The following is a 12,545-nucleotide window of genomic DNA, read 5'->3' as shown; positions in this document are numbered from 1 at the left end:
TTTTAATAGTATCATTGAAAACAAGTATCTACTTGTATGTTTTATTTATTTATGTTTTTAAAGAAATATTCTTTTTCTTTTAATTTTATTTAGTTTTGGCTGCGCCGGGTCTTCACTGCAAGTGGGAGCCACTCTCCAGTTGGGGTGCCCGGGCTTCTCACTGTGGTGGCCTCCCCTGCTGCAGAGCACATGCTCCAGGGCTTGTGGGCCGAAGCAGTCCCAGCTCCTGGGCTCCACAGCACAGCCTCAATAGTTGTGGCACCTGGGACTAGCTGCTCCATGGCATGTGGGGTCCTCCTGGACCAGGAATTGAACCTGCATCCCCCACACTGGCAGGTGGACTCTTCACCACTGAGCCACCAGGGAAGCCTGGTTGCATATTTTTTAATACATTATAGCATACAAATTTAAGGAGGAAGTTGATTGCAAAGGTATCTAAAGTTTCTCTGGAAATAAAATATTTCTCTGCCTTGTCCAAGATAGGTCAGTGTAAAAATCACAGCTGGTAACAATATGTATAAGCTACTCAGTAAAGGAATTCATAAAACAGCATGAACTCTGGTTAAACTTGTCATTAGTTTTTCTTCTTTTACAGTTCTCCCTATTTGACATTTCACCTAACATTCACACCTTCAATATGGCCAAGAAAATGTGTAGGGATAGTTTTACAACACAAAATAAAGAAATAAAAAATGGAACAAAGGCCTAACATATATTTGAAAATGGATAATTGGGTCACACGGTTCATTTTCCCAATTTGTTTCCCCCAATTTTTTGTTTTTTTTAAATACACAATGCTATGGAAATCACTTATTTTCTTCCAATTTATAAATTCCTTCAGCAGGTGTCTTTTAACAACTGATGCCTAAGAAAGACACATGAAAATTATAAGCCTAAAGTCATTTACTTGCTAAGAGGAAAACCATTCTACTTGTTAAAACAAGAATCTTCTTGTTAAAAGAAGATTCCTTCTAGAATTTTAAAGTAGCAGTGCCATGTTTTTAACCTCCAAAGTCAGCTGGGTTTTATTGAAAGACTCCATTTCTTTGCAAGCTACACTAACTAGTACAGAACTAAAATAGCTGCTTAGCTTATCATCATCTAATTTTCTGGAGTACATATATTAAAAATGAGATAAAAATAAGACTATGAAGACCAAATAATTACAACTTTAAATAAAGCCAATAAAGCCAATATGGGATGTTAGAGTTCCAAGAACTCAAACGTTGTTTCTAATTGGCACCAGTGCTAGATAGACTTTCAAATCTTTTAGATTCTATTTAAAGAGATTTAAAGAAGAAAAAATTTATGAAACAAAAGTGTGAAACAACAAGAAAGACTTTTGATTTTTTTGGTAGGTTATTGAGAAAAAACAAGTAAGATATGGAAAAAAATCATCTTAGATCTTAATTCTTTTTATCTAAGTATGTATCCCAACTGGATTCAATATCAATGTAGAACATTCAATTTTTTTTTGGAGGAATTTAACTTTTAATTTTTCAAAAAAGCAACAGAAGTATAATGTGGCAAGTTGAGATCACCCTCTCACTTCTTTTGTGGCTATTACTTTTATTTTGGGTTTTTGGCTGTTATTTATTTTTATTTAAGTATAGTTAATTTATAATATTGTGTTATAAATAGGTCTATATTATAGTGACTCAGTACTTTTGTAGATTATAATCCATTATAGGTTGTTACAAGATAATGGGTATAATTCCCTGTGCTATACAGGATAATTTTGTTGCTTATCTACTTCATATAGTTTGTATCTGTTAATTCTATATCTCTAATTTGCCCCTCCTCCCTTCCCTCTCCCCTTTGATAATCACAAGTTTTCTGTATCTGTGGAACACACTATCTTTAATTTAAAGCACTAACATCTCAGGAAAAAGAGTTTCAAATTTCAGATAATAGAAATGGCACTGGGCTTCCAAGGAGTCTCAAAGAGTCAGACATGACTTAGCAACTGGACAACAACTGGGTTTCCCTGGTGGCTAAAGAATCTGCCTGCCAACGCAAGAAACACGGGTTCGAACCCTGGTCTGGAAACACCCCACCTGCCGTGGAGTAACTAAGCCTGCACACCACAACTATTGAGCCTGTGCTCTAGAGCCTGGGAACCACAACCACTGAGTCCTCACGCATCCCAACTAGAGAGTAGCCCTCACTCTTCCCAACTAGAGAAAAACCTTGGCAGCAACAGAGACCCAGCACAGTCAATAAATAAATAAACGAAATTATTTTTTTAAAAACAGTACTAATAATAAGAATCTAACTAGGGAACATGCCTTCTGATCAACTAATGTTTTTGTTTTCTCCAAGAAAAAATATCTAAATCCAATATATTATAGATAGCTTATACTTCTTCTAGTTCAAGATAATCTTTAAGTAAAAATTCTAGTGAAGTAAAAAAAAGTTTTAAACAGTACATATACTTTAGCACAGAAAAGGGCTCAGTTTTCAGAAGTGAACACACTTGTGTAACCACTATCCATTACAAGAATATTAACATGGGCGTTCCCTGGTGGTCTAGTGGTTAGGATTCTGAGTTTTTACTACCGTGGCCTGGGTTCAGTCTCTGGGGAACTGAGATCCTACAAGCCTGGCTGGGTCAAAAAAACAAAACCAAAAAACATTAAATCAGAGCCTGCAGTGTGTCCTCTTCTAGTAACTACAACCCCTCAAACTACCATCATGCTGAATTCTATCACCAGACATTACCATATCTATATTTGAACTTTATATAAATGGGATACACAGTATAGACTACCTTGTGTCCAATGACTTGTTACTTTTATGAGAATTTAAACATATGCTTGCATGCAGGAGTAGTTTCATTGATTTTTCAATGTAGTATTGTATTTTATTATAAAATTATACTATAATTTATGTATCCATTCTATTGCTAATTAACATGTAGGGTATTTCCCATTTGGGGTTATTATGAATAACACTGTTAATAATACTGTCTTTTGGTGCATATATGTATGCTTTTCTGTCGCATATACACCTTGAAGTGGAATTCCTGAGTCAGACTATGCATATTTTCAGTTTTAATAATTACCACTGAACAGTTTTACAAACTGGCTGTACCAATTTATGTTCTGATCAGCAGTGTATAAGGGTTTCCTTGGTGGCTCAGTGGTAAAAAATCTGCCTGCAATGCAGGAGACGTGGGTTCAATACCTGGGTTGGCAAGATCCCCTCGAGAAGGAAATGGCAACCTACTCCAGTATTCTTGCTTGAGAAATCCCATGGACAGAGGAGCCTGGAAAGCTATAGTCCATGGGGTCACAGAGAGTTTGACACAACTTAGCAACTAAACAACAGCAGTGCATAAAATTCCAATTGCCCCAAATCTTTGCCAACACTTGGCATTGTCGGCAGTCATAATTTTAGCCATTCTGTTACACTTTGTGTTTGAAAAATTATGCTGGCATAATAATTATGTAATAATCAATTTATTAATCAACTGAATGACTGGATATAAATATGGTTCACAAGATTTCAGGTGACTTCCAGCCCTTTTATGGATATCAGAATTATTAAACTCTTAATCAAGTTATCTTTCCAAAATGCTTTAAAAAATTCCCGCAAACCAAAATAGTAGTAATATTATATAACAGGGAAAGAAATGCTATCACACTGAGGTATTTAAAGAAGTATTATGGGAAGTTCATCCGGTAGAGGAAGGAAGGGTAAAGCACAAACAGAAGCTACCACATACACAGAGGGCTTTAAAAAAAAATTCTAAGTCTGATTTAGGTATTAGCAAATCATGGATTTCCATTCATAGACTTATAAATAGCAGGCAGATTTATCTCACAGAGATTTCCCCCGCCAAAGACTGCTTAAAGACTACAGTTGATAAGAGTCTTATAAATAACAAAAATTTTCTGAAAAAAAAAAGAATATATTGATGTTGGAGAAAAATGCTATCCTCAAAATTTTCAAATGCTTCTCTGTTGGGTTTCAAAAGGATAATATCGTGAACTCTTTTTACTACGAAAACTTTTTAAAATGAAACCTTACTTAATAAAACAGAGACACATTTTCCTAACTATGAGTTCTCTAAATTAAAGAAATACTGAAATTCCAATATAAACAAATTTGTGATACTAACACTGAACATGAAAGACACCATTTATTCATTCAAGATTTATCTGATATAAATACAATAATCCAAAAATATAATAGACTTACATGAATCAATATTAGAAACAACCAGTTTTTTTTATTTTTATTTTTACATAATGCCACTTTTTAATTGCACTATTACAATACAGTAGCCATACTAACAGACAAAATTAGAAAATAGATAAGAAAATTACTCATCATCCCACTCCACTAATACAACAATTATTAATATTCAGTATACTTTTTTCTACACATTTTCCCTGGGCATGTCTGACATAATTATAATGTTCATAATATGTATTTAGACTTTTCCATTTTATTTCTATCAGCTACAGTCATAGAATTTTATATCAAATTAAATTAGCAAAAAAAGTAAGAAAGCAAAGAGCATAAGAACAATGCATTGTTTAACATGGTTTACCTCATAAATAGGAAGTGTAGGAGAGTTCCATGCATTGATTCTTGATTCATTGACATCAACAACCGTCACCCTGATTTCAGGGCACATGTGAGCAATGACACTACATGTGGGCCCACCAACGTAGCCTGCACCGATACAGCAGATCTTCTTAATTTCAAACATGGCTGTACTAGAAGAGAAATAGTAAGACTAACTTGAGAATAGAAAATTTAAAGAAACAACATTGCACATTCATCACACTTTATAAAAACTGTCAAGGTGACAGGTATAGGGAAAGATTTCCTACATTCAGACCCATTAAGAATTATGAAAACAGTGATAAAAAAAAAAAGTAATGTTCCAATTGGATGACCTAGCCTGTTCTCAGCTGTACCAGCATGAAACACGGGAAAAATTATAGTAACTGCTGTTACTGAAAAGGTGTCACAAAGATTATAATGACCTAATATGTAGAAAGTCAAGCAGCACAATAAAACTTTTGCCCTCTAACACAGTAGCGTAACTTTGATTGCCAAGGGAAAATTCATAGGTGAACACACCCGTGCGATTCTCGTTTAACTAAATCCTGGTGTACAAAGGTCAGCTTTATGACAGGTTTAGGCTAAAATGACAGATATGAAGATTAGTTCTAAGCCTAGAATTGACCTCTGAGATTATATTCCCTGCGCAGTTTGGCTTCAGCAATTCTTTTTAGGTACTGGACAAATATCTTAAACTCTATTTCAACTTTAATCAGAAACTATGAAATAGTTAAAGGAAAGTAATTCTGTAGTTGGGCTTTCATAGCTCAGTTGGTAAAGAATCAGCCTGCAATTCAGGAGACCTGGGTTCGATCCCTGGACTGGGAAGATCTCCTGGAGAAGGAAATGGCAACCCACTCCAGTATTCTTGCTGGGAGAATCCCATAGACAGAGGAGCCTGGCGGGCCAGTCAATGGGGTCACAAGAGTTGGACATGACTTAGCTACTTAGACTAATTTATGTAGTTAGCAAAGCTATTTTGCAGATTTTGATGACTTTTCAAGTGATTAGGTGAACTGATTCACACTAATCAAAATAACAAGGGACTGAGTTATACAAAAGAATGTCAGTTTATTCAGTAATAAGAACAAAAATAATCAAACTGATCAAATTCTTAGAAATTTTGTCCTTGCCAAGGACTAAATCTAATCTCAGACATCATCTGATCTAACCCATTCATGGATTCCAAAGAGAAGGAAAATGGTAATCAGAGTTTAAGAACCTGTTAGTGTATTCCTGCATGGATCAGACAAGGTAATATGGAAGGCTCATCTAATTACAATGCCTGGCAAGTATATCCCTATAGTGAAAAAAGGTACACAAAGCACATAATTAAGATGATCTAATTCCCTCTGATATGAATTTGCACTAATCAAACAATGTTCTAATCTTCACTAGTTCTCTGGGTAAGCTTCCCTACTGGAAATGAATGGCCTGACAACCCATACAAGTATCCTGGTCTGTGCTAATAAACAAATAATCTGGCTTATAAATTGATCTTTTGGTTATGATTAGAAGATATCAACTCCCAGAGTCTGATCTCTAATGACTCCTTTTTTCTTTTTTTGGCTGTGCGGCTTATGGGATCCTAACTACCTGAACAGGGATCAAACCCCTGCCCCCTGTAGGGGAAGCACAAAGTCCTAACCACTGGACCGCCAGGGAATTCTCTCTAATGACCTTTTAATAACTTAAAATAGAATTTTAGTAAAACAGTAAGTATGTATAGAATTTGGAATCTACTGACTTCTGAAAGAGAGCAATATGCTTAGCAATATGCATACAAAGTAATATTTTAAACATATTTTTATTTTGAATAGGTAATAATTCATATGAATCAAAAATTAAATCTGAGGAGTTCCCTAATGGTCCTGTGGTTAAGCACTTTCACTGTAGGTGGTCTGGATTCAGTCCCTGGTCTGGGAACTAAGATTCCACCAAGTCACTTGGGGCAGCCAAAAAAAAAAATCTGTGTAGGTAAACAGAAGCCTCACACCTACCCCATCCTTATCTACTTTGCTACCACAAGCAACCTTTGTTAGTATTCCAGGATTCACCTTAAGAAAAACACTGAGCCTAGAAAAATAAACTTTTGGCAACCATGTATCTTTCATTACTTCACCCTTCTACTTTTCAGTTCTGCCTGTTAATACTCTCCCAGCCTCAAGTGCCCTATAGACCAGGAAAATGTATGGGGAGATATGACTACGTTGGAATTGCTAAGTGGTTAAAGCTGAGAGGAATATTCTGAGAAGTTCCCACCTGTGGGAGGGACAGTTGGGCCTGGAGCAGGCTTACCAAAGATGTATCTCCAGCATTCACTGCTGCTATCTCCTCTACAGTAAAAGAATCTTGGCATCTGGTTTCAGAAAAAGTGCCTCAACTTTCTTCAGGCTTATCCCCTTCTTCTCCTTCATGAAAAATTAACATTCCCAACTTAAGGGTCTACTGTGTGGGCACAGCAGAGAATTTGGCCATAGAATAATACAGGTCCTGACCCTCAACTACTTAACAATTTATTTAGGGAATAATTCAACTGAAAAGTGTTTATTAAAGACCTCACTATGTATCAGACACTATTGTTCTACATACTATAGATACAACAGTGAACATGACAGACAAGAGTTCCTACCTTTAGGTAGTTATATTTTAGTAGGAGGGCATGGAAACAATGGCAGTTATGGTAAATTCCACATAAAGGAAATAAAGGAAAAGCTGAAAAAGAAACACTGTGGGGAATGGACTATTTTATTTAGGGTAAAGCAAGTCTCTCTGAGGTGACTTTTAAACTGACTTAAAAGATAAAATGGAGTTAGTCTTACCCAGATAACATGGTTAAATTATACAAGGGAGTATAACCAACTAAATGACAAAATAAGTGTTAAAGTCCAGAGGAAGCAGAGGGGAATGAAAATAAGAAAGCATCCTACATCGAGGGAAATGTAAAATCTAAGACTGGCCTAAAGAATGAATAGGATATAGAAAGGAAATATAAGCAGGGAGGGCATTTCATATGACAGGAGGGAATAGATGAGGACTTACATACAGAAATGAGTCCAAAGAAGTGAGGCAATCTGCCTAGTTACAAGAAAAAAAAAAGTGGATGTTAAGTAGTGAGAGGCAATGTTATACGCCAGCCTGAATGGGAGCGAGGTTTGGGGGAGAATGGATACATGTATATGTATGACTGAGTCCCTTTGCTATTCTGCTGAAACTACCACAGCATTGTTAATCAGAGCTTCCCTGGTAGCTCAGCTGGTAAAGAATCCACCTGCAATGCAGGAGACCCCAGTTCAATTCCTGGGTCGGGAAGATTCCCTGGAGAAGGGATAGGCTACCCACTCCAGTATTCTTGGGCTTCCCTGGTGGCTCAGATGGTAAAGAATCTGCCTGCAATGCGGGAGGCCTGGGTTCAATCCTTGGGTTGGGAAGATCCTCTGGAGGAGGGCATGGCAACCCACTTCAGTATTCTTGCCTGAAGAATCCCCATGGATGGAGGAGCCTGGTGGGCTACAGTCCATGAGGTCACAAAGAGTCGGACACGACTGAGTGACTAAGTACACACACCCCAGTACAAAACAAAAAGTTTTGTTTTTTAAAAAATAATTTATTTATTTATTTTGCTGTGCTGGGTCTTAGTTGCTGCTCAGGCTTTTCTCTAGTTGCAGTGAGTGGGGGCTACTCTGTAGTTCTGGTATATGAACTTCTCATTGCAGTGGCTTCTCTTGCTCTGGAGTACCAGTTCAGGGAGCTCGGGCTTCAACAGTTGCAGCTGCCGGGCTCCAGAGCACAGGGTCAATTCACTGTTAGTTGCTCCTCAGCATGTGGGATCCTCCCGGATCAGGGACTGAACCCATGTCTCTTGCATGGGCAGGTGGATTCTTTACCACTGAGCCACCAGGGAAGCCCCCAAAAGTTTAAAATTACAAAAAAAAAAAGTATTAACAGGTAATAATTGTCTCCTAGAGTGGAAATGAATTGGAAGTGGGTCTCGAATGCCTTTTTCAGGAAGGTATGACCATAAAATTCCATGAGGCTATAATTTAATAACTTAAGGAAACAGCTGAAAGTGACCATAACAATCAAAGGATTTAATGTATCTAAAACCTAACAAGCTCCATTGAAGAAAAAGAAGAGGGAATGATCAGCTTGGGGCCTGGAAAAGGGACATTAAGAAGAAGAATGACGTTTATTTCAGAGCTGTCTAAAGAGTGACACAGAATCTGGAAGTCAGAAGTGTTCTGGGTTCAGAACAGTGAAGCAAGAAAAGGCTTTCCCAATGCTTGGATGGCAAATTACCCCCAAATTCTTGGCTCTGATTCAACTCTGCCTTATGAGTTCAGATTGCCAGGAATTATAATACTAGAAAGGGATAGCCTGGGTTTGAGACATTAGTATTCCAGGCACCAGAATAAAATTTCCCTACTGTATTAGCAAGTTCCAGTCTAGTATACCTATCAGTCTCTTATGAGCTTAGTCATCGTAAGTTAACACCTAAAACCTCATTAACCATGAGTCTGTGGGAGAAAAAAATCAACCTTCCAGATCTGTAAGGCTGAAAGTCAAGTCCTGAACGGTGACAAATCTGAAGAACTACCACACACAGCAACACCCTTACTGGATAGGTGGCCTCTCTAATCAAAACCAATATATGTGGAATACCTAAAAAGTGAAATCTCAAAGGACTTTTGAATGAGAGGATTTTATGGTGTTACCACTTAACCCATAGCCAAGAGGTTGTAAGGGCAGCCTATGCCCTCAATCTCAACCAGAACAGGTTCTGTTAACATTCTTACAATAAACATGGGTTGAATATCTACATGATGAACTCTTGGGCTCAAGAGTTTAATAAGGTGGTCCCAGGCTAACATTTCTCTGCTGCTCTTCACCTAAGCACCTAGAATAGGCTCTCAATAAACATTAATTGGATGAGTAACTCTTATTAAGGGTCTTTTTGAGATGAAAACTGTTATTTGAATACTTCTAGCTCAGATGGCTTATCACAGTATTTTTGCAGATTGTCCAAAATCTTATCATCCTTTCTCTTAAGGTAGAACTTAAGCATGTCTTCTCAGTTACTTCTTTTTTCAAAAAAAAAAGATTATGGCTGTGCTGGGTCTTCAGTGCTGCTTGCAGGCTTGCTCCAGTCGTGGCAGCTGGTGGGGTGGGGGCGGGGGACTACTCTTTGTCGAAGTGCAAGGGCTTCTCATTGCAGTAGTTTCTCTTGTTGCATAGCACAAAGTCTAGGCGCATGAGCTTCATCACTTGTGACACACAGGCTCAGTAGCTGCAGCTCCTGGGCTCTAGAGCGCTGGCTCAGGGGTTGTGGCACACCAGCTTAGTTGCTCTGTGGCATATGGGACCTTCCTGAACCAGGGATTGAACCTACGTTCCCTGCATTGGCAGGTGACTCTTTACAACAGAGCTACCAGGGAAGCCCCCAAAGTTACTTCTATCCACCTTGGTTGCCAGGCCATATTCAGCTTGCCTTTCATATAAGCAGCTAGGGCAAACTGTTGATGGCAGGTGGGCCTGTATTATAGAACTGCATGTGTTTTGGGGTACCCCTGTGTTGCTATTTCATATGGCTCGCAAATGACAATGGGGAAATTACTGAAAAAGCCCGATGTACCATCTGTGCAAGTCCAATAAATTACCACTTGGAAGTTTCAACAAAATCTTCAATAAGCTTTAATATGGAGCTTGATACAGTGTTAGTGATATACTTTGCCTGACACAGATATCTTCTGATACCACTTTAAATTTCTACTTTGATATATCTTCTGATCCTCTATTGTGCTGTCCAGGAAATAGTAATATTTGCTTACGAATAAGTCAGTTTGAAATGACTTTTTACCCCATGTTTTGGGAAAGTCACAGCAATCCAAGCTGTTCCAAAACTATTTTCATTTAAAATTTTACAAATTCAGATCAATATTTCAACCTACAAGCTCTGGCTAACAAAGAGCGAACCTCCTATTACAATCTAAGGTGAATATAATCCCTCCATCTCCACCCCTCTTCAGTATACTCTATAACTACCCAATATAAAGGGCTTCCCTGGTGGCTAAGTGGTAAAGAATCCACCTGCCAGTGCAGGAGATGCGGGTTCAATCCCTGGGTCAGGAAGATCCCCTGGAGAAGGAAATCGTAACCCACGCCAGTATTCTTGCCTGGGAAATGCCACAGACAGAGAAGCCTGGCAGGCTACAGTCCATGGGGTTGCAAAAAAGTCGGATGCAGTTTAGTGACTAAACAACAATAAAGCTAAGGCAATGGATGTCACATCAACTTCACACATCATCTTAGACATTTCAGAAATTAAATACTAACAAATGCCTGACCTGGAGAAAATATTTAATCAATGAATAAGACTGTTAACCTTATATCTAAAGTGTTTCATGTAAAGCTCTGGAAAAAACTACAGAAGATGGAGTATGTTTATTAGGTGCAGATTTCCTATTAAAGGAGTACAGCAACAGGAGAAGAAATGAGACCCTTTCAATCAGGGTTGTCTATCCCTTACCTTAAACTAGATGCTGGGGACTACCAAGCACATCTCAGAGCACACAGTAACCTCTTTCATTTCCAGAACCACCCTCCTACCCACCAAGGAACAGACCGGACTACTGTTGTCCATTTCTTAGGGGATTTGAAGAAACTCACAGACTCGCTGTGTCTTTGAGGGCAGTCAATAAACAGCTACTCCTCTGTATATCCCTGAAAAATTCCCTACCAGTGAATCCTTCTTTTCTATATACCAGGATTCTCGACCTTACTCAATTATTTTCCTATATATAAGAAGGTATAATTTTTCAAGGTCTCACACAAACACGCACTCCTGAAACACTCAAGAAAGGCCTTCCTTAACATGAAATAAAGCCATTATATGGTGTGGCAGCCAACAATGCATTTCAGGACAGCTATATAGATGTCACGACAGAATATCTTAGGACTTCGCCTTCGAAAAGGCTCTCTGGTTTGTTTTCTTGTCAGTTTCTTAAGAAGGGCGGTCAGGGAAGGGAGAAAAGCAGCAGCACTCCATGTGAGCAATTCTAAACACAAACGACTTTGATTCTGAGGCCAAAATGGGGTCCCTAAGCAAAGGACCACTTCCTCTGGTGATGTTCGGCTTTCAGAGGCGCCAGGGAAATCTCACTGAAGTCGGAAAGTGGGAGAAAGCAGAAAAGAGAAGCGGTTGGAAGACTCGCGAGTCTTGAATTAAAAGCCTAATTAAAAGCCTACCCTCTTCCAGGGCAGCAGATCCAAAGGACGATTCCCGCCCAGAGCCCAGAAGAGGAGACGGAGAGTCCTGACACTAGAAGCCTGGGACCGCGCGCAGGGAGCGACTGGAAGCAGCGCGCACACCCCGCCCGGCTCCTTCCACATCCCGGCGGGACCCGGGAGCACCCCACTGGGCGGCGGGGCCAGCCCGAGAAAGGCGCTTACCCACTTCCAGGCACCGAGCGCTGTAACCACTTCTATCCCCCGCGGCTCGGACAGCTCCTCGCTCTGGGCCGCGCAGCCGCAGCTTCAGCACTCGCGCCCTGCTCCGTCTGATCTTCCCTCACCGCTCACCCTTCTCGGACTGCCAGGCGCCGCACCCTGAGTCCCGGGCCCGAGCCCGTATTTAAAGGTTTCCACCCGAGAAGGCGGAGGATTCATTCCCTGGAAGCCAAGCCCTCCGGGACTCTGCCCTCGGTTGCATCCCTGCTCCCCCTCCCGCCAAGCTAGGCCAGGGCCCGCCCCAATTTCCTGCGGGGCCCAGGGGCGGGGATGCGGGGGCGTGGCTAGTCGTGGCTGGGAGGGGGACGGACCCCGCCCCCGGCCGAAGCTGAGCAAATCCGCTCCGTCCAGCTCAGCGGCCCCGCCCCTGCCGCGAGCCGCGCTGGGCGGAGCTGCGTGCGCTGCGGGTCCACCAAGGCCCGAGCTGCTAGAGCCGGGGGAGAGAGTAGGTCAGGTACTAG

The 12,545-nt window shown here is 40.1% G+C and overlaps 1 protein-coding gene across 4 annotated transcripts in view; it reads right to left on the bottom strand.

The window, feature by feature from the left end:
* UGDH (UDP-glucose 6-dehydrogenase) overlaps positions 1-12,315 on the bottom strand; it is a 34,735-nt gene extending 22,420 nt beyond the window's left edge. For 2 of the 4 annotated variants that reach the window (XM_081592484.1, XM_081592464.1), the window contains exons 1-2: positions 12,028-12,315; positions 4,559-4,727 (exon numbers count right to left, since the gene is read on the bottom strand). In XM_081592484.1, coding sequence (XP_081448610.1) covers positions 4,559-4,720 — 162 coding nt within the window. In that variant the 5' untranslated portion in view covers positions 4,721-4,727; positions 12,028-12,315. The remainder of the gene's footprint in view (positions 1-4,558; positions 4,728-12,027) is intronic. The other 2 variants (XM_081592493.1, XM_081592474.1) reach the window with 1 other exon arrangement.
* Positions 12,316-12,545: the final 230 nt, after the last annotated feature.

This window comes from Giraffa tippelskirchi, chromosome 1 (genome assembly GCF_054371585.1).
Source record: "Giraffa tippelskirchi isolate mGirTip1 chromosome 1, T2T-mGirTip1v1.2.pri, whole genome shotgun sequence".
Taxonomy (NCBI): Eukaryota; Metazoa; Chordata; class Mammalia; order Artiodactyla; family Giraffidae; genus Giraffa; species Giraffa tippelskirchi.
Note: the sequence above shows the minus strand (reverse complement) of the source record. Positions and strands in the feature narration are given on the sequence as shown.